Source organism: Argopecten irradians, chromosome 14 (assembly GCF_041381155.1).
Source record: "Argopecten irradians isolate NY chromosome 14, Ai_NY, whole genome shotgun sequence".
NCBI classification, from domain to species: Eukaryota; Metazoa; Mollusca; class Bivalvia; order Pectinida; family Pectinidae; genus Argopecten; species Argopecten irradians.
Window position 1 is genome coordinate 9207835 of NC_091147.1, and position 26701 is coordinate 9234535.

General features: G+C 34.1%; 2 protein-coding genes and 1 pseudogene across 5 annotated transcripts in view; 1 reads left to right on the top strand and 2 right to left on the bottom strand.

Moving 5' to 3' along the window:
* LOC138307388 (uncharacterized) overlaps window positions 1–13213 on the bottom strand; it is a 28999-nt gene extending 15786 nt beyond the window's left edge. Inside the window, exons 1-3 of one of the 4 annotated variants that reach the window (XM_069248103.1) lie at window positions 13105–13174; window positions 9399–9438; window positions 8081–8303 (exon numbers count right to left, since the gene is read on the bottom strand). Coding sequence is in view for 2 of the 4 variants with exons in the window: in XM_069248105.1 (XP_069104206.1) it covers window positions 5708–5749 (42 nt within the window). In the remaining 2 variants the exon portion in view is untranslated. Of the gene's footprint in view, window positions 1–5707; window positions 5856–6002; window positions 6144–8080; window positions 8304–9398; window positions 9439–13104 lie in introns of those variants that run through there. The other 3 variants (XM_069248102.1, XM_069248104.1, XM_069248105.1) reach the window with 3 other exon arrangements.
* The window catches only part of LOC138308258 (uncharacterized), a 465904-nt pseudogene that overhangs the window by 227083 nt on the left and 212120 nt on the right, over window positions 1–26701 (bottom strand).
* On the top strand, window positions 18072–26414 carry LOC138306999 (G2/mitotic-specific cyclin-B3-like). Its single transcript, XM_069247617.1, has 10 exons — window positions 18072–18402; window positions 19115–19225; window positions 19570–19892; window positions 20675–20741; window positions 21039–21131; window positions 21364–21594; window positions 21888–22043; window positions 23097–23246; window positions 23440–23567; window positions 23793–26414. The coding sequence occupies exons 1-10, from the start codon at window positions 18331–18333 to the stop codon at window positions 23848–23850; spliced, it is 1389 nt and encodes a 462-aa protein (XP_069103718.1). The 5' UTR covers window positions 18072–18330; the 3' UTR covers window positions 23851–26414.

Genomic DNA, 26701 nt, shown 5'->3' on the forward strand with positions numbered 1-26701 from the left:
TCAGGTCTCTAGGCCTCTTAGTTATTCACAAGAAGTTGTTTAAAGGATTTTAGCCTATTTGACCCCGGTGACCTTGAATGAAGGTCAAGGTCATTTATTTGAACAAACTTGGTAGCCCTTCATCCCAGCATCCTACAGGCCAAATATCAGTACCCTGGGCCTTCTGGTTCTTGAGAAGAAGTTGTTTAAAGATTTTAGCCTTTTTGACCCTCGTGACCTTGAATGAAGGTCAAGGTCATTTATTTGAACAAACTTGGTAGCCCTTCATCCCAGCATGCCACAGGCCTAATATCAGGTCTCTAGGCCTCTTAGTTATTCACAAGAAGTTGTTTAAAGGATTTTAGCCTATTTGACCCCTGTGACCTTGAATGAAGGTCAAGGTCATTTATTTGAACAAACTTGGTAGCCCTTCATCCCAGCATCCTACAGGCCAAATATCAGTACCCTGGGCCTTCTGGTTCTTGAGAAGAAGTTGTTTAAAGATTTTTAGCCTTTTTGACCCCTGTGACCTTGAATGAAGGTCAAGGTCATTCATTTGAACAAACTTGGTAGCCCTCCATCCCAGCAACCTACAGGCCAAATATGAGTACCCTGGGCCTTCCGGTTATTGAGAAGAAGTCGTTTGAATAAAAAGTTTACGCACGGCGCACGGCGGACGGCGGACGGCGGACGGCGCACGGCGCACGGCGCACGACGACGGACGGTGCATGATGACAATAGGTCATCCTGACCCTTCGGGTCAGATGACCTAATAATAATACACAACTGTCGGTCTTAATTATCCTGCCTAACATCATCTTTTATAGGCCTTGAGACAACAGATTATAAGATGATAATACACAACTGTCGGTCTTAATTCTCCTGTCTAGCATCATCTTTTATAGGCCATGAGACAACAGATTATAAGATGATAATACACAACTGTGGGTCTTAATTCTCCTGTCTAGCATCCTCTTTTATAGGCCATGAGACAACAGATTATAAGATGATAATACACAACTGTCGGTCTAAATTCTCCTATCTAACATCATCTTTTATAGGCCATGAGACAACAGATTATAAGATGATAATACACAACTGTCGGTCTTAATTATCCTGTCTAGCATCCTCTTTTATAGGCCATGAGACAACAGATTATGAGATGATAATACACAACTGTCGATCTTAATTCTCCTGTCTAGCATCCTCTTTTATAGGCCTTGAGACAACAGATAATAAGATAATAATACACAACTGACGGTCTTAATTCTCCTGTCTAGCATCCTCTTTTATAGGCCTTGAGACAACAGATTATAAGATGATAATACACAACTGTCGGTCTTAATTCTCCTGTCTAGCATCATCTTTTATAGGCCATGAGACAACAGATTATGAGATGATAATACACAACTGTCGATCTTAATTCTCCTATCTAACATCCTCTTTTATAGGCCTTGAGACAACAGATAATAAGATAATAATACACAACTGTCGGTCTTAATTATCCTGCCTAACATCATCTTTTATAGGCCTTGAGACAACAGATTATAAGATGATAATACACAACTGTCGGTCTTAATTCTCCTGCCTAACATCATCTTTTATAGGCCATGAGACAACAGATTATGAGATGATAATACACAACTGTCGATCTTAATTCTCCTATCTAACATCCTCTTTTATAGGCCTTGAGACAACAGATAATAAGATAATAATACACAACTGTCGGTCTTAATTATCCTGCCTAACATCATCTTTTATAGGCCATGAGACAACAGATTATAAGATGATAATACACAACTGTCGGTCTTAATTATCCTGCCTAACATCATCTTTTATAGGCCATGAGACAACAGATTATAAGATGATAATACACAACTGTCGGTCTTAATTATCCTGCCTAACATCCTCTTTTATAGGCCTTGAGACAACAGATAATAAGATAATAATACACAACTGTCGGTCTTAATTATCCTGCCTAACATCATCTTTTATAGGCCATGAGACAACAGATTATAAGATGATAATACACAACTGTCGGTCTTAATTATCCTGCCTAACATCATCTTTTATAGGCCTTGAGACAACAGATTATAAGATGATAATACACAACTGTCGGTCTTAATTCTCCTGCCTAACATCATCTTTTATAGGCCATGAGACAACAGATTATGAGATGATAATACACAACTGTGGGTCTTAATTCTCCTATCTAACATCATCTTTTATAGGCCATGAGACAACAGATTATAAGATGATAATACACAACTGTCGGTCTTAATTCTCCTGTCTAGCATCATCTTTTATAGGCCATGAGACAACAGATTATAAGATGATAATACACAACTGTCGGTCTTAATTCTCCTGTCTAGCATCCTCTTTTATAGGCCTTGAGACAACAGATTATAAGATGATAATACACAACTGTCGGTCTTAATTCTCCTGTCTAGCATCATCTTTTATAGGCCATGAGACAACAGATTATAAGATGATAATACACAACTGTGGGTCTTAATTATCCTGCCTAACATCATCTTTTATAGGCCATGAGACAACAGATTATAAGATGATAATACACAACTGTCGGTCTTAATTATCCTGTCTAGCATCATCTTTTATAGGCCTTGAGACAACAGATTATAAGATGATAATACACAACTGTCGGTCTTAATTCTCCTGTCTAGCATCCTCTTTTATAGGCCTTGAGACAACAGATTATAAGATGATAATACACAACTGTCGGTCTTAATTCTCCTGTCTAGCATCATCTTTTATAGGCCATGAGACAACAGATTATAAGATGATAATACACAACTGTGGGTCTTAATTCTCCTGTCTAGCATCCTCTTTTATAGGCCATGAGACAACAGATTATAAGATGATAATACACAACTGTCGGTCTAAATTCTCCTATCTAACATCATCTTTTATAGGCCATGAGACAACAGATTATAAGATGATAATACACAACTGTGGGTCTTAATTCTCCTGTCTAGCATCCTCTTTTATAGGCCTTGAGACAACAGATTATAAGATAATAATACACAACTGTCGGTCTTAATTCTCCTGTCTAGCATCCTCTTTTATAGGCCATGAGACAACAGATTATAAGATGATAATACACAACTGTGGGTCTTAATTCTCCTGTCTAGCATCCTCTTTTATAGGCCTTGAGACAACAGATTATAAGATGATAATACACAACTGTCGGTCTTAATTCTCCTATCTAACATCATCTTTTATAGGCCATGAGACAACAGATTATAAGATGATAATACACAACTGTGGGTCTTAATTCTCCTGTCTAGCATCCTCTTTTATAGGCCTTGAGACAACAGATTATAAGATGATAATACACAACTGTCGGTCTTAATTCTCCTATCTAACATCATCTTTTATAGGCCATGAGACAACAGATTATAAGATGATAATACACAACTGTCGATCTTAATTCTCCTGTCTAGCATCCTCTTTTATAGGCCTTGAGACAACAGATAATAAGATAATAATACACAACTGACGGTCTTAATTCTCCTGTCTAGCATCATCTTTTATAGGCCATGAGACAACAGATTATAAGATGATAATACACAACTGTGGGTCTTAATTATCCTGTCTAGCATCATCTTTTATAGGCCTTGAGACAACAGATTATAAGATGATAATACACAACTGTCGATCTTAATTCTCCTGTCTAGCATCCTCTTTTATAGGCCATGAGACAACAGATTATAAGATGATAATACACAACTGTCGATCTTAATTCTCCTGTCTAGCATCCTCTTTTATAGGCCATGAGACAACAGATTATAAGATGATAATACACAACTGTGGGTCTTAATTATCCTGTCTAGCATCATCTTTTATAGGCCTTGAGACAACAGATTATAAGATGATAATACACAACTGTCGGTCTTAATTCTCCTGTCTAGCATCATCTTTTAATGGCCTTGAGACAACAGATTATAAGATGATAATACACAACTGTCGGTCTTAATTATCCTGTCTAACATCATCTTTTATAGGCCATGAGACAACAGATTATAAGATGATAATACACAACTGTGGGTCTTAATTCTCCTATCTAACATCCTCTTTTATAGGCCATGAGACAACAGATTATAAGATGATAATACACAACTGTGGGTCTTAATTCTCCTGCCTAACATCATCTTTTATAGGCCATGAGACAACAGATTATAAGATGATAATACACAACTGTCGGTCTTAATTCTCCTGTCTAGCATCATCTTTTATAGGCCATGAGACAACAGATTATGAGATGATAATACACAACTGTCGGTCTTAATTCTCCTGTCTAGCATCATCTTTTATAGGCCATGAGACAACAGATTATGAGATGATAATACACAACTGTCGGTCTTAATTATCCTGTCTAGCATCATCTTTTATAGGCCATGAGACAACAGATTATGAGATGATAATACACAACTGTCGGTCTTAATTATCCTGTCTAGCATCATCTTTTATAGGCCATGAGACAACAGATTATAAGATGATAATACACAACTGTGGGTCTTAATTATCCTGCCTAACATCATCTTTTATAGGCCATGAGACAACAGATTATAAGATGATAATACACAACTGTGGGTCTTAATTATCCTGCCTAACATCATCTTTTATAGGCCATGAGACAACAGATTATGAGATGATAATACACAACTGTCGGTCTTAATTCTCCTATCTAACATCATCTTTTATAGGCCATGAGACAACAGATTATAAGATGATAATACACAACTGTCGGTCTTAATTCTCCTGCCTAACATCATCTTTTATAGGCCATGAGACAACAGATTATAAGATGATAATACACAACTGTCGGTCTTAATTCTCCTGTCTAGCATCATCTTTTATAGGCCATGAGACAACAGATTATGAGATGATAATACACAACTGTCGGTCTTAATTCTCCTGCCTAACATCATCTTTTATAGGCCTTGAGACAACAGATTATAAGATGATAATACACAACTGTCGGTCTTAATTCTCCTGTCTAGCATCATCTTTTATAGGCCATGAGACAACAGATTATGAGATGATAATACACAACTGTCGATCTTAATTCTCCTGTCTAGCATCCTCTTTTATAGGCCTTGAGACAACAGATTATGAGATGATAATACACAACTGTCGGTCTTAATTATCCTGCCTAACATCATCTTTTATAGGCCTTGAGACAACAGATTATGAGATGATAATACACAACTGTCGGTCTTAATTCTCCTGTCTAGCATCATCTTTTATAGGCCTTGAGACAACAGATTATAAGATGATAATACACAACTGTCGGTCTTAATTATCCTGTCTAGCATCATCTTTTATAGGCCTTGAGACAACAGATTATGAGATGATAATACACAGACATTTTAGTATACTTTGTACTTCTGGTAGTCTCCTATAAATTACTATGATACCCTCCCTGGCTATGCCTTGATTGGTTTAGACTCCAGTTTGATGAATCTCTTTTTATGTGAAATAGTTCAATTTGTTCAACATCTGTAATTAACATTTCAAACATCTTGTCTAAATAGTATGGTATTGGACCAACATGGTTGGTATAAACATGTTTCTAGATTATACAGGTTACAGTATAACAGCTTTGTAGTTTAATTAAGATGGATAATGGTATAAAATTAAGCTGAAATAGGTCGGATTAGACAAGGGTTGGTTTTCACAGGTTTATACTTTGTATTAGACTTACCTGTTGTATGTTAAAACCAACAATATAAGACTCGTTGACCATTTCAGACACGACACAATTAACCACTGACCATGAACACCGAGACGACACTATGACAATTAACCACTGAGTATGAACAATAAGCGTACACAGTATCTGTATCCTCACATGTGTGTCACTACTATGTAAGTGTACTCTGTGATGACAAGTGCTTTAGTATGTGTGTTCTATCGTACATTAAACTTGTAGATATCTGGCCATATCAAAGTACGCCTTATACAATGTCCTATGGTACAGTTACTGTGAGTATACTAACCTTCGGTTATCACTACAGGTCTATATCAGACCAGCTGTCTGATCCATTGTTATCACCACGACCTGTTACCGTGAAGTCAGTACACTGTACATGTGTACTACACATTTACACACATGTACATGTGTACTGCACAATTACACCCAATTATCTTTTCACTATCACTAGATGAATTTGTGCAGTGGACACCACATCTTATTTCAACCTCAACCAAGCATTTGCAATTTTCATTTTAAAGTCGTAGAAAAGGCACTTAAAGTATTTTAAATATTTTTCTCCGCCTCTCTAAACCATCTCGATACTCCAGGGGTTACTATCACTGATGTTATATCTACCCCTTGACTATCTCATAGTAAAATTGAAGGCAGCGCAGGAGAAAAAACTGATCCAATCCAGGCCTGCAGAGAGTTCCTTTGAAGATTAAAATGCAAGCAACTTCAAGGCCTCACAGTCAACCACTTAGTGTAGTGTTATACAATATCTTTGATGTACATCAAACCATCATATTACCTGTGTCTTCTGATGCCTCCAGTTTTACTATGAGATAATCCAGGGGTGGACATTGCATCAGTGATAGTAACCCCTCGAGTATCAAGGATGGTACTACACATTTACACACAACTTCTATCAATTATCTTTTTAATATCACTTCTAGATGAGTTTGTGGCACTGAACACCACATATCTTATTTCAACCTCAACCAAGCATTTAAAGCGTTTTACAATTTTTTAGCTTTAAACTTTCCATATTTACCTACTTTTGTAAAGTTCTTATTTACAAAGTTATCAAGCAATTCAATGTAGATCACTTTTTCTCGTGTAAACATTTGAAATAGCTCAGAAGGCTCTGAGCTGTTCTGATTTATATTTTCAGAAATTATATATTAATTGGTAAGGAGACAAGAATTATTTGCTAAGAACAGATAAAAAATTCAAGTATATCATAAATTCCATAAGCCAAGTGATCAATGTTTTTACCTTCATTGTTTAACATATTCTTTAACTGCTAGCTTACAATGGTTATCTAAGCTGGAGTAATTCTTGCCCATAGATTTTAAAATTTTGAACTTGCAGAGGGCAATAAGAGATATTTTTTATGATAATAGTGGTAGATTATCAGACCAATGTAATCACTGACATAATCGGTCACCGTTGACCACTTTTGATTGACCAGACATAAATATCCAAGGAGAATGGAAGACACTGAAGTACCCAGAGAAAACCCACATGATCAGGTAGATGACACTTGACCTTTTCACGTCCATGTGGAGAATAAAAAAACGAGTGGCGAGATGAAAGGTGAATGGTCTAAACAACACAACACCTGGTCAGTGTGGTGCCCATGAGTGGACACATGGTTTAATTATACACATGAGTGGACACATGGTTTAATTATACACATGAGTGGACACATGGTTTAATTAAGCACAATTTAGTAATATCAATGACCTACTTATACCTTGAGAATATACAACTGATAAAATATCAAATGTGATACATACTTGACCACATAGATAATTCAAGGTCAGGCCCGAAATTAAAATGCCTTATTTTATTTAAAGTGTAAGATACCTAATTATACCAATATCGTAAAAAAGATAATTTGATAGTAAATGTGTTTGGAAATTAAAGACTTTGAACCAAAGCAGAAAACAACTCAATTAGACCATTACCATCCTCGATACTCAAAGGGTTCCAATCACTTACACTCTCTACACCCCTGGACTACCTGATAGTAAAATTGAAGGCAACTCAGGGAAACAAACCTGAACACAGGCTTGCAAAAACATTCTTGGAAGATTACAGTGAGAGTGACGTCTGACTTGAAAGCCACACAGTCAACCACAGTGTACCATTAAATGGCTTTTTGATGTACATTAAAGGACTAAATTACCTGTTCTGTTTTGTTGCCTCCAGTTTACCATGAGATAGTCCTGGGGTATAGAGATTGTAAGTGATCAGAAACCCTGGATTATCAAAGATGGACCATTACCACCCCAAACACAAACTTTTAGTTCCAAGGATAAACTAGAAAACATTATAATAATAATTATGTAATTATTGAAACAAAGGTCACAGTACCTGTCAGAATATCTCCACTAAAACATACTTAAAGCAGACATCCTCCTGTAGTCACAGATTCAGTCACATTTAATTGTCCTTGACATTAAACATGTAGTGACATTCACTTTAAACAGCCGCATCATCATTTCATACTCCAAGGATTTCCGCAATAGACTAGTAATATCCAGATTTTATCAGAGATACGTAGACCATTGGACAAACACACTCTGACGGAGATGGTCTGACAAACAAATAACATGATAACACTGATTTACACGTCAACTCATAGATACGCCATATCAGCCTACAGTATAGCCGTATAGCTACCTTAATTTATCAAACTTGATTAAAAAGACGCCTTAGTGAAGATTTAATTGATTCCACATAAATTATAATATTTATAACTATGAATTTGAAGCGAAATATAACATAGAACATTTGGTACATCTGTTATGGAAAATGAAACAAAACAAGTTGGCAAATTCAACGACATTGCAAATCGTTTTAACTAATTATTGCAGAAACTCTTTGTAGTGTGTACAGTACACTATACGGTACCCTTTCCCAAGGTACACAAATTAAAATGCCACAAACAGTCACTTGGAAATTGATAATTGTCCTTTTTATGAGAGTATTAGTTACTTTCAATCATACATGTTCACAACTTCACACATCTACAAAGGTATAAATTCAAGACTGTAAGAGCAATTTTGAGATATTCCTTTGGTGAGGGTTCAGTTTATGCTGTAAAACATGGCTGCCACCAATGTGTAAAGCTGACAGAGAGCTATTCTTATCATTGCACTAACAAAATGACGTGGTCATTTGAATGCATGTCACAGCGATAGTAATTAACTGCTCCAACTTTCATAAGACTATTATAAACCCAAATTCCAATGCACAGTTAAATACTAAAGTGCCCCTTTATTTGGGGTAGGATTGACCTTTAACATGGTGTCCGTGTGAATCTTCAAATATTGAAAAATTCTCAGTACTGAGAAAATAAGATGTCTGTTTCTACAAGGTAATATGTAATGTTGTTTTAGAAACTTTTCAAACAGTATTTGTTGTTTTTTCCTGTGTCAGAAGTAATGGTAATGCAGACAATTCAATCAAAGTTGTGGCTTTATGTATAGCATGGCCTATTCTCTAGTTTGTAAATGGGGTCTGGGGGCTATTGAATTGGTTAAATCATACTGTTTGTAAAATTGGGAGTCTTATGATTGTGCATATGTGTATGATTCTTTTATCAAGTTTAAGTATTCTATACCTACCTATAAACTTACTCATAAACATTAGTAAATGCAGCTTCAGCTCACATTAATTCAAAACTTACCGGAACGGGAGTCCAGTCCGACATCATTCTCTCTTCATCACTTTAAAGAGAAAAAGGTTAAATGGGATGCAATGGTGATGTTAGAGGTATCGCATGTAGTAAAAGTTTCGACATGGCTGAATGAATGTTGTGGCTAAGACATGACGAAGGTACGATGTTTTGAAAGATGTGTGAACAGACTATTAATTAATCAATAGCCGGCAAAATAGACTTTGTGTCCAACTACTGATTGTTACGAAAGAGACAGACGATTGTGTGACACAGAAAGACAGTAAGACATTCATGATACTGTTATCGCTTCAATTATTGCAAGATATGCACATGAAGTTCGTCAATGCATACATGTATAGAATTGCCAAGCCAGAACTACAGTGTAAATTCCAAGCCGCTGGTAGACATTTGCAACGAAAAACGGACTCTTGGAAGCTTGTACATGACTGCCTGAGGTATTAGGCCCAATTTATTCAATTTAAAATCAAATATTATAACCCTAATCGGCGAGATATGAGTTAGTCACTGAATAAATTTGAGATATATTGATTAATTACTATACATTTATTATATAAATAACTTATATTACCGTATATAGAAATGTAAACAGATTGAAAAATGGTTTTAAAACAAAAAGAAGCTGAAGTACAGAGGCTGTTTGGTGGGACATTGCAGTTGTTGAATAAAAAGAGTTTTGACCAACACAAAATTATGTTTTTCATGTTTTTAATACTTGTATATTTGTATCTGCTTGCTCAATAGTGTAAGGTGTCTCAATAAAGCTCTTAACACATCAAATCAATATTTGAAACTTATAAATTTCGCTTGAACAACATTTGGCGAGTAAAATTTAGAGGTCACTCGCCACTTGGCTAGTCATTCCCAAGTGCTACTTTGAGGCCTGAATGCAGACAATTCAATCAAAGTTGTGGCTTTATGTAGTTTCTCTAGTTTGTAAATGGGGTCTGGGGGCTATTGAATTGGTTAAATCATACTGTTTGTAAAATTGGGAGTCTTATGATTGTGCATATATGTGTATGATTCTTTTATCAAGTTTAAGTATTCTATACCTACCTATAAACTTACTCATCAACATTAGTAAATGCAGCTTCAGCTCACATTAATTCAAAACTTACCGGAACGGGAGTCCAGTCCGACATCATTCTCTCTTCGTCACTTTAAAAAGAAAAAGGTTAAATGGGATGCAATGGTGATGTTAGAGGTATCGCATGTAGTAAAACATTGTTTAATCCATTGGATGGGGGCGTAACTTACGGTTTCTACAACTTCAACTCTTCTCCATAACAGGAGAGCGGCGCTTATAGGAAGGCTTATTTCCTTAGTAAAGTTTACCTCCTAAATTTATCTCCTGAGTGAAGAAAAAGCTTTTAATCTTGATGTTTTGTGTTACTACTACCTAACACTCTATTCATTCAATACATATCTAGTATCATCATAATGAACATCAACATGTTTTTTAGATTGTTTTTTTTTCAAGGATTTATAAGTGAGAAAGATTTGCCACCCTTGGTTTTGGAGGAATACATCGTGAGCACTTTTGTGTTTGTGCACTGACCATGATGTTGGGGGACAGCAGATTTTCCTTTGATATATATGCTGGCACAACCTTTGATGTAGCTTGCGGGTGCCAGGCTTACAGCCTTAATTTCTGAAGCTGACCGTCATTTCATGAGCTGTCATGTTTTTTAACGAAAATTTAAGACAATTTTTCTAAATCTTCTGTCCTCAAAGCAAGTACATTGTGAAATTTAATAAACTTTACATTGGTGTTTCTTTTGATTCAATAAGATAAGTATTTGTTGAAAAATTCTTTTCGTTCCCGGATCATAGGCGTCTCACATGCATGGTGTTAAGTAATGTAACGAGACAGTGACAAATCCTTCTCACTTATAAATCCTTGGTATTTTTAAATAATTCAATAATTATAATTTTTTCATACATATGGGGAGGTTGTGCGTTGCTCCGGTACTGCTCTCCCCGGTAAATATATATTTAACTAATGCAAATGCATAACAGGAGAAATTAAACATTTTATATTATTTTTTAAATAATAATATAAATAACACTTTGAAAATTAAAAGCTATGGAATGCAATCAAAATATCCACCAAGGCGAAGATGATCACAAGGAATCATAACGTCACATAATGTCAACAAATGGCGCAAAATCATAGGATTCGCATACGCGGCACTCCAGGCCTTGAATGGACACAGAGAAATCTGAATCTTTGAGTTCATTTCTTTGAGTTTAGGCTACACAATTATTACATCATATACTTCTTTAGTTTAAAGTGCGTCCTTTTATTTGGAAATTATGTCTTCTACATGATATAGAAAATAAAATAAACAAGTATTGCTTCGCTCTTCCCATGCCGTGCATGATTCATATTAAGGTTCATGTAATGGCTTTAACCAGTGATATTTTGCAAGCCTAAAACGCATTACTGTGCTGCAATTGAACAGAACTAATTTCATTAATTGTTGGTATATACCCTGGCTAACTGTCAGTCTTACTGTTGATAAGTAATTTGTGAAGCTGCTTGTAAATTTCAGCAAAATAAGAGAAAAATGTATATTTCTGGAGAAGATATAGAACTCGTGTGAATTGCATTGATGGAACCAAATAAACATGCTATCGTGTTCCGTAGTAACTATGCCAGGTACTCCAACAGTTTGTTTGGCAAAATCGGACCAGCGAATAGCGCAGGAGCCTATTGTTGTAAATGCAAATGGCTGCTTTAAATGGCGGATCACAAATATAGCATATAAAAAGACATTTTAATTGATACAAGTGCTCTTATATACACTATAAGGTACTCTGAACATGACAAGAAGAATATTTACGACAAAAATAGTTAAAATGTGGACTTTGAGGCTCTTTCCGGAAATTTGCATTTTTCGCCCCAAACAGATTGTTTGAACTATTTTTTTTCGTGAAGAGTCTTCTTGTTATGTTCAGAGTACCTTTTGGTGTCTATAAAAACATTTGAATCAATTGAGATGGCTTCTTATATGCGATATTTTCGATCCGCCATTTATAGCAGCCATTTGCATTTACTACACTAGGCTCCTGCGCTATTTGCTGGTCCGATTTTGCCAAACAAACTGTTGGAGTACCTGGCATATTCACAACTGAACACGATGGCATGATTATTTGGTTCCATCAATGCAATTCACACGAGTTCTATGTCTTCTCCAGAACTATACATTTTTCTCATATTTTACTGCATTTTACACGCAGCTCCACAAATTACATATCAACAGTAAGACTGACAGTTAGCCAGGGTATATACCAACAATTAATGAAATTAGTTCTGTTCAATTGCAGCACAGTAATGCGTTTTAGGCTTGCAAAATATCACTGGTTAAAGCCATTACATGAACCTTAAAACATCTGGCTGCGCCCATAAGGCCTTGCCTTTAGTCATATTATATATTATAGTTATATACGTGTAATTCTAATATATATGTTAGTTCTGTTTAAAAGGGAATGGTAAGAAGAACCAAGAAAGCTCTCTGGTAGTACACCACAGAAAGAAAATTTGCAAAATTGGTTTCGTTTCTGGAGTACACTTCCGGTATTCTAGTAAGTGGTGTAAGCCACCTTAACTTGTTTCCAGTATTTTTATCAAAACCTATAAGTGTAACCTTCATATTAGCCTTCGGATATGGATTTTTAAACATAATTATTGTACCTTATCCCATTGGTGTGTGTTATCTGAGAACCTATTCAATTTCAGTCCAATGTCACGTCTCCCTCTTCGCGCGAGAAGCTTGAAAAATTACCGGAAGTGGTACAATAAATTGGATAAGAATACGGGCATAAAATCCGGAAAATACAGATGAGGCATGCCTCTCGAAAATTGATCTGAACCTAAACCTTTCACAATCACGTGCGATGCTTGCATTGTCATGCGATTTTTTAAAACTATTTTATCAATGGAAATTATTTTACCTCGGGGACAGTGGATACTAGATACATGTTACATAATAATTTGCATCGTTTCTAGATCTATCCGTACATAAAAATTATTGTAAAATGTGTTGAGAAATATGTATGTGTATCGAATACTACTGACTGATCATAAAACCATATACTGTCTTTATAATGATATAGTATATAGAGGATTATATGTTATACTTGATCATGTATGTGTCCATGTATGCGTCAGTATGTCACCAATTATTATTGTCTACATCTAATTCACTTTGTAAAAATTAGTATCTAAGAAATGCCATCCTCGATAATCCGAGGTTTACTATCACTGTTGTTATATATATCCACCGTGGACTATTTCTTAGTAAAAATGAAAACAGTTCAGAAGAGCAAAAACTGACAAATCACAGGCCTACAGAGATTTCCTATGAAGATTGCAGGGAGAGTGATGCCTAACTCAAAGCAACACAGTTATTATGTACGTCAGAGGACAAAACTACCTGCTCATTTGCTGTCCAACACAGTCCCTTCCTTTTTACTGTGACATAGTTCAGAGGTGGATATTACGTCAGTGATACACTGTACTAACCCCTGGACAATCGAGGGTGAGAAATATGCTGTTTATTATTAGATGTCCTTTTATACAGAGATAAGATACAGAAAAAAGTATCCTACTTTGAAATCATCTTTTATTACAGGATCTTTGTTCGCCTGTCCTTAGAAGAAATGTTACCACAATTATTTTGGTTCAAATGATACATCACTAGGAAGGATAAGTATTATTATTTATATGACTGGTGATTTTGCCTTATTTTGATTGTATATTATCCATAATTTGTTAACTATTAAGCATCTACTCCCTATTTATTTGACACATAATGAGTTAAGTCAAAGAGAGAGGAGTTTGTAAATTAAATCAAATCAATGACGAGTTCAGCTATAAATGAACGTTTCAGTGTCCATGGTGTTACCAATTATTTTAAACTATGACACGTATTTCCGTGGAATATTAAAGGAACTACTAAAATTATATAGTTAGTTCAAATCAAGGTGCTACAGTTTGTACTAGGATGAAGATCTTTACAAATAGAAGAAAACGTCTGTGGTGTTACTGTCTTTGGTGTTACCAAATAGTGATAAAATAGTAACACCACTGGCAATTTTTGGTAACACCACGGACATAAAAGAGTCATACAACAAGAAATTTAAGACACCTTGTCATTTAATTGTTATCATATTTGATGTATACATCCCCATATATGAACTAAATTTCAAAATGATGAATTAAAATATAATCGGCAACAGAACAACCACATTTAGTCTTGGTAACACAATGGACAAACATGGTAACACCATAGACAAGGACAACGAAATCCTGCTTTTTACTCCTTTTGTAACATAGGATATACTTGAAACTCTTTGATATCATAGTATTATGTCTACTTAGTCCATTTTTAATTTTTAATGAATTTCATTATGATAGAGAACTATTCAAAACATTTCAACACCATGGACAAACGTCTTTTGTGTTACCTTTGTCAGTGGTATTCAATCAATGTCCATAGTTTTACCAAGACAAAAAAAATATTGCAAAATGATAAGTTAAAGATGAAATATAGAGCATGTTAACAAACAAAAAAGTTTTCAAATTATTGAAAAAAAAAAAAAAATCTTTGTCTCAAAGGAATAATCTTTTTGAGTATTCTTATATAATAAAATGAAAAGTATTTGTATGCTATAAAAGTACAAGGATGTTGACTGGTGAGATATGTTACTTGTCAGCTGATTATGGAGTTTAATACTCCGTAAAAATGAACTAGGTAGACATAATACTAGTAATATGACTTGATAGGAACTATTACTTTGACTTAGTATCAAATGAAATGAACAGTTATTAATTACATTAATATATTTTAAAACAGGATATTATAGTATTTAGTATGGTAACACCGTAGACATTTGACCTTGACACGTGATCTTTTGGTCGTCATAGTAACTAATTGGGAGCTTATCAGGAATTACCAATATCATTTTTGATACCTACAATTATCATTCTTTAAGTTTCTGAACCAAAGTTATCTATTTATTGAGGTATTTTTTTTCAGTTTTCTCAATGTTGGATTTTGAACATTTCTGAGAATGACTCATACTCATAGACTTCCAAAGGCGTTCGATAAGGATTACGGAACTAAATGTTGATTAATGGTATCGATGGCAAAATGTTAACAATTATTTACATTATGTATCGGGGCATAAAGTCCAATATTGGTTTTAATGATGATTGTACTTTCTTCATTACTGAAAGCGGGTTGAAACAAGGGGAATATCTTTCTCCTTTCTTATTTAGTTTTATGTTTAATCATATGGTTTATGTTTAATCATATGGAAGAATATATGCTTCAAAATAATGTTAAGGGAATGAAAATAATAAATGAAGTTAAAATTTATTTAAAATTATATTTTCATGCTGATGATACTTTACCCCTTTCCCATTTTTTGATATACCAAGTGGTGATTAATGGTATCAATATTGACAAACTGTATGGTTTTTAGAAAAGGATTGTTTTTACTTTAATAATGTGGAGATGGAGACTTACAATTTTTTTAATGATAAACTAGTTTTAAAAAATGGATGCGAGGTAACAAATCAAATAATTTATTTTCTGGAGGAGGCGTTAATAAGATGTAATAGCGTTTGCCAAATTCTTTGACGAGTTAAGTTTTGTATTTCGCAACTTCACACGTAAAATGAAACAGGTTGTTTTATACTAAGTGATATGTATCCGTTGTTTTAATAAAACGGCCAATTTCAATCTAATTAACGTGTCTGTCATCTATATCAATCACTTCAAACGAGCATGCCATGGTAGAGACATATTTAGTTCCAACTGGAATCATTTATAAATGTGTATGTTATAAATAAAGAATTGAAATTGTGACGGCCAGGATACAATATGTTCACTCTTTACAATAAAAAAATAGTTTAGTGTGCACTAATTAATTAATTGCAACATATTATTATGCTTTTTTAATATGAACCATATTATAATTTTCATTATGGAGATAGTAGATACAATTACCATTAATGCTATAATAGATAATTTGTAATCCTGTTACCACCGGCCATGTGTCGGGTAAAGTGTAGGCCATGACAAACAATACCAAAGTGTGGACGTCACGGAGAGATAGAGCACCAAGCGGACCGTGGTCAATTCCTAAATAAACACGGTCACTGGACACCACTGAAACCTCCGAGTATACCTACCATACATAGATAAACATACTAATTACAACTATATGATTTTAACTTCTGATTTTTTGAGTGGAGATATTTGAGTTTTAAAAACACATTTCACATTTACTCCATGTTTCTATATAAGCGGTGGTCGTTTGGTATCTCATCATCATCATTCGTCATCTGGCCGAGTCTGAAGACAACAAGAGTTCAGTGCGGTAAGATACGTAAGTATATTATCATATGAGTATGGCTGTTGAGAAGAAATGGACGACATTAACCGAGTTCTTCCAAATCAATTGCAAAGTAAGTATTAGAGTTACCTCTTTTTTCCCTATATACGATACTGAACTATTATAATGTCGATGTCAATTTTTCATCATGTTATTCTAACATGACTCCATTTTTCCCAATAACTTAGATGAATTTTATAAAGTTTTTTTCTTCAAATAAATCGTTTTGTTGCTAACAATACCACTATCAAAGACCAGTGATTGGTACTATTTTTTATTTCAATCTTTCTTTCTTTCTTTCATTTTGATATTTTATTCCAGATACATCACAATCCCGCCCCCCAGGCCAATAAAGTTGATGAGGGTAAAAAGCGTCCCAGGGACATCTTCATCACTCCTAACCCTAAGCGTGTGGCAGTCCCCGGGCAACGATATATCACTAATGTAAGTCAATATAAAATAAAATTAGATTGTCTGTGCATACTGGGTGTAAAAAAAATCCAGTCTTTAGTTTTACTTCAATCAAAGACAATCAATCATATCTTTTGTTCGTCAAATTTAGGATACAAAGAAAATGCAATGAAATCAAAGTCTATATACGATGTATAAATACACTTCGTTTTTCATTTGTCAATTTTACGAAATCACTATCAAAAAGAGCAAGAAAGAACGAAAAAGAAATAAATTAACTAAATAAATATAAAAACTTTAGTAGTGAGCTTTGATTCTTGTGTATCTCTATTTTCCGAGTAAAATAAAGAAAAGGTGAATTGACTGAGGATCGAGACATTGGTTTTGACTATTTAATTTGATTGTTTTTATTTTTTTAGGAATTTAGTGTTGCTAAACCACAAGTTCAAAAATGTATCAGGAAATCCAAAATTCCCCTGAAAGTTCCGGCCGTTGACGAGACGAGAAAACAAAGTTCATTGAGAAATCGGACAAAGACACAGAAAACAAAAAAGCAGTCTAAAATTCCAAATATTGCGAAAGACAAGGAAGTCATTCCAACTCAGCAACATGCTTCGCTACAAGACTCGCACGCAATGGTAACAACTGCAACAACCACTACCAGGAAATGGACATCACTAAAAGAATTTTTCCAAATGAATCAGCTGGTAAGATTTTCTTTCCCATTTTTAAACCGACATTATATAAAGAACGACAACTCGAACAAAATATTTATTAAGAGTAGCCTCCCTTTAATATATAATTGTCCGCTAGGTGGCCAATGCTTGTATTTCTATTCTGACCAATCACTGCGCTTGGCTTTGGGACAAAATTCAAACTTGGAACAAGCGGATGGCGATGTAACACGAGTTTGTTTACATTTAGAAATTTCGACATTGCATCGTATTTACAATTGTAAGGAGATATTTTATCGACAAATTCGGCTAGCAGAAAGAAGTTTTTACTCCTACGTGTGAATTGTATGCTATGAGTGTCTGATATTTATTAGAAACTCAGTCGTACAAAGCAATATTCACCGGTCGACGTTTTCTAGAAAATCGTAAAAATGTTGAATGCACGGAAGCAGAAGGCCTCCCAGCAGAATGGTGATGTTAAAAAGGGGAAATCTGTTGCTAAAGTGAGTTTATTTGATGCATTGCATCTACATCCGCCGTTTCTCATTCATTTATTTGCATAAATATTTTAAGTTTGTAACCACTGTATCTGTTGCAAAATTGTAACCCACACTGTTCTTTCATCATTTGAACGAATCTGGTGATGTGGCATTTTGAAGAAAGAATAATTTAAAGTCACTCTACTATCAAACATTTATATATATATTAGTATTAATTTGTGTTTCTAAAGCTTTTGAATTGTTATTTTTTATTTCCTTTGCAAGATTTGTTCTGGACTATAAAAAGGAAATTTTATACAGTAAGGCCAAACTGGCCTGCTGGAAAAAACAAAGAATTTGGACGCCATCTAGTAGATTGGTAGAGGTCGTTTGTAACGTCTTGATTTTGAACTTAAAGGGAAAATTCGATGAGGCTAATTTGTTACATAATCACAAAGCAAAATATGACAAATGTATTGTTCTAACGTTACATTCCTTATGAAACATGACACAAAAATTCATGGCACTAGAGTCAATGTCCTATAAGGAATAAGAACTGTACTGATTGTGCATGCACCAAAAGCAAAAGAAATTATTTCATTACATTCTATTTTTTCTGTTTTTTTTTAGGACATATAAGGGGGGGAGGGGTTTCATTATTGCACTGTCAGTGACGGAGCATATGTAAATTGATAAAATTTTCATTGTATGTACAACATTTGTTTCTTAATTTCAGATCCATCATGATGCTGTTTCACAGGTCCAGGTGGGAGGATTCAAAAGAAATGTAGACAATGCCAACGAAACTACTCAAAAGAAGAGAGCAGCATTTGGAGACATAACAAATGTTAGTATAAACTTAATACAGTGTAAAAGTGTGATAATTAAATCAGACAGACAAATTAAAAGTTTGGGGTCCCATATGTTGATATCATATTTGAATATCACTATAGTACATGTTAGTCTTAAAAAGATGCAATTTAGTAAACATCCATTTTGAGAAAAGGTTAAATTATTCCTGAAAAACTTAACTTTGAATCAATTTATTGAACAGAATCTGAAGCTCATAAAGATTAATTATTAAAAAGCATAGTTATTTTGTGTCTAGATTACTGATTTATTAAAAACTTGCGACAAATACAAGAATTTAAATTCTCTCAAGATTTTATATTGATACCTTATTGTGTGCAGGCATTGAATGAAAAGACGCAGCAACAGAAAAAGGATTTGAAGAAATCTAAACTGCCATTGAAAGCTGTTGTAGCACCCACGACCAAATCACTACAGCCAACAAAAACGACGAAAGAGCCAAAACAGAAGATCCGACCAGAGAAAAAGAGACAGCGACAGTCAAAGGATGTACTGGAACTCGACGAGAATGTTATCCAGTTGTCACAAGAGAGTCGATCACTGACTAGCTCACAGGAGTCCAACTGCTCTTCTCTCACTAGTTCACAGGGATCTACAAGCTCATCAAGTTCTCTTTCTTCAAGTCTTTCATCATCTAAAGTCAGGTATGAACAAGTCATCTGATTGATATGAGTGTAAGAAATACTTCTACATCAAAAAAGAGAAGAAATTTGTACAAGCAAGCTAGTCAAATGGTTGAAACCAGTTTGAATATTCAACCAGCCTCTTTATAGTATTTCTCTTTATTACTTTTTCTTGGGTTTGCACTAACCAATTAAAAAATTTTGAGTTTCTCAGGCCACTTTTTTAAAAAGTCAGTGCGGGCGGCGGGAATATTTTTTTATTTTTTATTTCTCTGAAAACAAATGCGGCAGATGACATGAAAATCAATGAAAACACGTGTAGAAAATGTAAATTCTTACTCAGTCTTTAAGAACAGCTTTTAAATATCTCAATCGTCACTATATCCAAAGAAAACCAGTTGAAAATACATAATCCTGGGATGAAACATTCCGTTTTGAGCAAATGCTGACATCGGCAGTCATTTTTTACCGGAAATGAAAGGTGCATACTAAAATTGGAGCCAATTTCCGGGTGCGTTTTCGAATGGAAATTGCGGGCGAGTTCGAATGGAAATTTGGGGTGCGTTCGATGCAGCGGTCTCGATTTTAATTTTTAAGTTATGGCGCATAAAAAAAGTTGGTGCGGGGGGTAAATATTGATGCGGCGGGGCCTGAGAAACTAAGGATTAATTTTTTTTGGCCTAACCAATTAAAAAAATTTGGGTTTGTGATATTTGAAACAGAAGCTTTTGTTACTTTGGATTAATTTCAAACATAATTACCAAATAGTGATGGACATTTAATATTCTTTGTTTTATTTGCAGTCTTGATGATATTGTAGAAGATTTGAATGAAACCTACACAAAGGAGGAAGTTGTGTCTCCCCCAGAGGTAGGTGGTGTTGTCTGTCTATATCTAGATTAGAGTAATATGTAAGCAAAATCAATTCATTATCTAGATCAGTGTAATATGTAAGCAAAATTCTATTTTACAGTATTTTTGTCAAATATAAATGGTACCTTTTCCATCATGATTAAAAAGTATCAAAAATTAAAACTTAAAAATAAATAGATACCATTATTTCTTAATTATTAATTTTAGAACCAGATGTATATGTGTCTGCCGAACTATTTCTATATCAGAATTATTTTTGTGACAACTTACTGACCCACTTATTTGTGTTTTTAGGGAGTTGATGATGTGGACAAGGAGAATATCACAGACATTGCCCAAGTCGCTCTTTATGCTCCTTTCATCTTTAAATACTACAAAGAAAGGGAGGTAAGTCACCAGAATTTACTAAGTACAACTTGTAATATTGTGCAAATGAAATTGGAACATGGCTTTGTGGATTGTATATAAATTTATGAGATCAAGGATACTTCTTTTTATGAAATAAGAAAAACTAAGGTCTAGAAAATGAATACAGTTTTAACAAAAAACTGAACATGTTATATTAAATTTTCATAGAAATCAATAAAGTTGTTACTCATTGGTTCACTTATCTTTACAGATGAAGTTCATGGTACCGACCTACATGGAAAAGCAGACATCATTAACCACCAATATGAGGGCTATACTAGTAGACTGGTTAGTGGAAGTCCAGGAGAACTTTGAACTGAACCATGAAACCCTGTACCTGGCTGTCAAATTGGTGGACTTGTACCTCACTAAAAAGAATGTGTCCAAGGAACGTCTACAGCTGGTCGGGGCCGCAGCTCTCTTCATCTCTTGTAAATTTGATGTAAGCATATTTATATTTCTGGTAACAAAAATTCATGGATTGTTTTATTATCCATAACATTTCAAAAATCTTCTGTTAATACATTAATTTGTAACTAAATCTTGAATTTGACAAATATTTCTGCCAAAGGAAAACACACAAAGTAAAAGAAGTTAATAATGCCGTTTAGATGATTACATTATGAATATTTTTTTTTAAGTATCATACTAAATATTAGACAGGATAATTTGATTTCTTAATATTGTCAACTTTCTTTAGTCCATTACAAGTAACTATTTGTCTTTGTTTTGTAGGAGCGATGCCCTCCCATGGTTGCTGACTTCCTGTACATCTGTGACGACGCCTACACTAAGAACGACTTCCTCGCCATGGAGCGCTCTGTCCTGAAGACAATTGGATTTGACATTGGAATGCCTTTGTCTTACCGATTCCTCCGCAGATACGCTAAGGTAGGTCAAGTTCAAATAACCAGTCCAAAGTTGGTTAATATGAAATTATTTTTCTATACCCCAGGAGTTTACATGGGGAATAAGTGTGATTTCTATGGTTGATGCTGTCTAGAAAAGGTCTTCTGTAAAAAAACCGGATATTTTCTCTTATGTTATCAGTTTGCTTATCTTTGTAGTCAATGTCATTATAAACTTATCTGTCTTCAATTCATATTTGCCTTTGTATTGATTACTATGTCATCACTCTCCAATCTTGTGAACAAGAAGTTCAGATTTCAAAATGTTCTAATGAATGCTGCATGCAGTTGGTGAATTTGGAAAAGACTTGTGTGACAATTTGTATATTTTGCAATAATATTGGTTGTTATCAGTTTTGAGTGAACACAGTCATTCTAGGAGAGGTAGAAATGTTAAACTGGTTTTGTTTAGACACTTGCCTGTGTGTACAAGTGGTGTTTGTTTGGTAAAGAGAAAGGTATAAGCTTCCAGGTGTTTGTCCCTTTGTTTTGGTATCTTTAAGACTGAAAGCAAGTAAGTAAGCACATTTATCTTGAATTTACTGTCGTGATATTTCTTTTTTCTATGCTGCACAGATACATGCTTGATGTAAACTATTTTCTTTTCTTTCTTTTTTTTGTGTTGATGTATTTATATCTTAAGTCATTCTTTCTTGTTTAATAGGTAAATGTAAATATTTGAGTTACTAATACTTTAGCCTACAGGAAATTAGAATATGATGAAGTTAGTCTGTCACACTATTTACTCTGGGTCTTAGCAATTTTAGTCATATGCAGCCATTTCAAGTTTTTGATTTACACTAGTATATATCAATCACATCTTAATGGCCCTGGCTGTTAATGGGATATAAACAAAATAGAACAAATAAAACAATCTTATTCGTTGACCTTATAATATAAAAAGTTTATATATGAATGTTCCATGCTTTTGACCTTTAGTCTTGTATGACTTTGTATGTAATTAGATTTTGGATGTATTTTAAGGTCAATATGTACCACTGTCCAGTAATATCCATTAATAATTGTTTTCCTACAGTGTGCCCGGGCTTCCATGGAAACATTGACGCTGGCTCGCTTCATTCTGGAGATGTCGCTGATGGAGTATGACTTTCTGAAGTACCGTGAATCTGAGATGGCCTCTGCCTCACTTTGTCTGGCCTTCAAAATGAAGAAATGTGGAGAATGGGTAAGATATTTCAGATGTTGATTTTGAAACACCTTCAACACAAAGCTATTCAAAACTGCCTAGGCTCCTACTTAAAATGATGCGAATTCAAGCAGGAAATTTGTTTCCTTGTGTAAGATTAAAATTACAACGTATTGAAATCTCCAGTGCTTTCTTGTACCTGTTTGATGATAATTTCCCTTTTGTATTACAGAACCGGACCCTGGAGTATTACACAGGCTACCAGGCTGATCATCTTCTGCCTCTCATGCAGGAACTCAACACCATGTTGGCCTCACCCTCTCGACAACTCACAACCATCAAATCCAAATACTCTCACAGGTAACTTGAATTCGTTATGTCAATGCTACTAAAGATTTATTTCACCTTTCAGCTCTTACTTGATAGAAATTGGGAAAATCTATCATACATGATAGGAAGTAATCATACCCTGTTTTAAATATATAAATCTCTTTATAATATTCAATGGAGAATTTAATCATTTATGATAGTATTGTCATGATTTGGTCACAAACAAAATTTAATGATACATCTTTTTCTTTCCAGAGTATTTTATGAAGTTGCCAAGCTGCCCACCCTGAAAAGTGATGAGCTGACAAGTTGAGAAGAGTTGTGATTCCGGACTTGTGATGTATTATGTGACTGTGTTTTAGAAGACGTATGAGTGAAGAAAGTGTGTGTACATATCACTGGCGAAAGAGTGTTAAATATGTTACTATTTATAATCATGATGCCATCTTGTGTTCAATGACAACAATCAACATTTTAGAGAATAGGAGGACTACTACTTTAATAGTTTCTAAAAGAACTCAATCTAAGAATTTTACTTTTTATTGCTTTAAGATTTTAGACAAGTTGTTGCTTCCCTCTTTGACATGAACATTTAGCTTTGTTTGTTTTACCATACACATGCATTGTGAGCTTTACTGTATTTTAACATGTGGGTTTTTCACAAGGTTTTATGACAAGATTTATCTGAAGTGAAGTGACATCCAACCATTTACTTGAGAATCTTGCCATGAATGTTGTGTGAAAACTTTTCATATTTTCTAGCTGAGATTATTTCACTCACTCACCTTTCCCTGGAGAGGATTGAGTGAAATGTCACTGTGTTGTATTCTCTAGGTGTAATTTTGTCCAATATTGCAGATCATAGTGCCACTTAATAAATCATAAATTACCTTTATCTCATTTGATTTGTTTTGATTTAAGCTTTGACTTATTACCAACAATGTTTGAAAGTTGTTGGTAATGAGTCGGGTGTAGTTTGATGTGTGAAGCAGAAACACCAATCATGGAATAACATTTTATATTAAAATTTAAAAAAAATCTTAAGATATGAGGATTTATATATCAAATCATGATAATCTCTAATCAAATTAAATCTTACAATTTTTTTTTACAAATTTATTTTTTGATAACAATTTATCATATCTCAATCTTTATAATAAAGGTACATATCTAAAGAAATTAAGATTATTCCATCAGATGTAGTATCTGGCTGATCTGTAAGTGAAGATTACAGTTTGGTCCAACCCAACTGTCACCCGCGTTTGTTTTAACAACACTTATTGGCTCTAGCCAATAGTACCCTGTCTTTGCTTAGGGTTGTTCATGAAAAAAACCATCATCCTTGCCCTGGAATCCAGGTCTTGATTAAAAGTAATTAAGTTTTATAGAAGTAATGAGATGATAAGTTCTGGGTTCAGGGTGATAGCTTTTACTACGCAGATTCACACAGTTTGCAAACAAATTTTTGTTATACCTTATATTTAATAATGAATTTAGAAAATAGTGACATGAATTCTAATTTGAAACTTCAGATTTAAAACTTTTGATTTCTGTTTTCTAATATGTATTGTATTTCAAACAATATTTAAAAGTTTTCTAATTAACCTACACAGTTTTTTTTCATGTTATGAAGCTTTAAGTAAAAACAAAAGTTGGAGTGTACTCTGATTTTTGACGAGTACACTCTGATTTTTTGTGTTATAAACAGCTCCTTAATATAACAAAATTTCTTCAAGTTTATTCCTCTTATTTTAATGAAATTATTGTGCTGTTGTATCAGCCAATCAAAAGTGATGTTACAAAGGGTGACATGTTTTCGTTTAGGTATGTCAAATAACATAAGTTTTCAGGCCAGTGAAAATTTTGGTTAAAAGAGATATTAAATTATTTGACAATAATAATGCTATAAATTACCTCATTCTCTTGGTTGGTTAGAAAGGCGATAGTTGTCTATTTGACATATACCGTTATCTCATTACATGTTCCTAGTCTTAGATAATATGTTAAGATGTATAATAGTCTGTACATAATTAGAGTAGTTAATCAAAATTTGTAAGTAGTAGCTAGTGTGTGTGTCCTTACAGCGTACTGTATACTTAGTGATAAATGTTTAATAGTACATGTGGTACATTTCTCTAAACAGTTGCTATTTTGGGAGGGTGGTATTCTATAGAGAAAATTATTAGATATATTGCACTTACATTCCTTGGTAGATTTTACTGTTGATACTAGTTTTTTATACTGTTTAAATGGAGCCATACATTTGGACTAAACTGCTCTGAAATGGAGTCTGTTACTTTGATATAAAAGATAGAATGGAAAATATTTGTCATCATGGACTTGTTTTACTATAGCTTAACCACATTCTGCTCTTTTGTAAATAAAACAAACCAGAAACAGCAAACATTTAATAAGACAAGATTATTTATCCGCTGAGAGTACATTTTAATAATAATATCTACCGTATACTGTGGGGATGTTTTTTTTTTTTTATATATAAATTACTAGAATTCGTTAGAAAAGGCATGTTTCTGTGTAAGGAGAATTTGTTGCATGGAAGTTACTGCCAAAACGGTCAGGTAATGTGCACAAGAAGTGTGTATCTGAGAAATTGAAGCGATGTGTATTTGAATGCAAAGACTGAGAGTATTGTAAAAAGTGTGAATTAGAAGTACTGATAATATAAGTATGAGGAATGAATGTTTAGAAGTGAAGTGAAGCAAGGGTGAACCACTTCACCTCATCCATTGTTTGCATCGGATAAACAAAATGAAGTCTAAAAATCATGGTAATGATGTAGGTTTGAGAGCATGTTTTATAGAGAAATGATTGATTATTTATCAAATTCTTTTTATCTTTTTCTGAGAGTCTAGTTGACACCTACTGATACCATGATAGTGTAAAGTTTGACTGAGATTACAAGTGGAGTAGTTCAGCTTCATATTTGTTTAACCAGAACAAATAACAACAACTTGTCCTGTACACAAATCCACACCTCCATAATTCATGTGAATGATGGTATACAGCTCTGCTGGTAATTAACTTTCCTTTCTCTTTGTCTCTTTTTCTCTCTTCAATTTCTTCCTTTGTCTCTCTCTCTCTCTCATTTTGTTGTTGTCACAGTCCCAATAAATCAAACCTACATCTTCTCTTCAATGCATTTT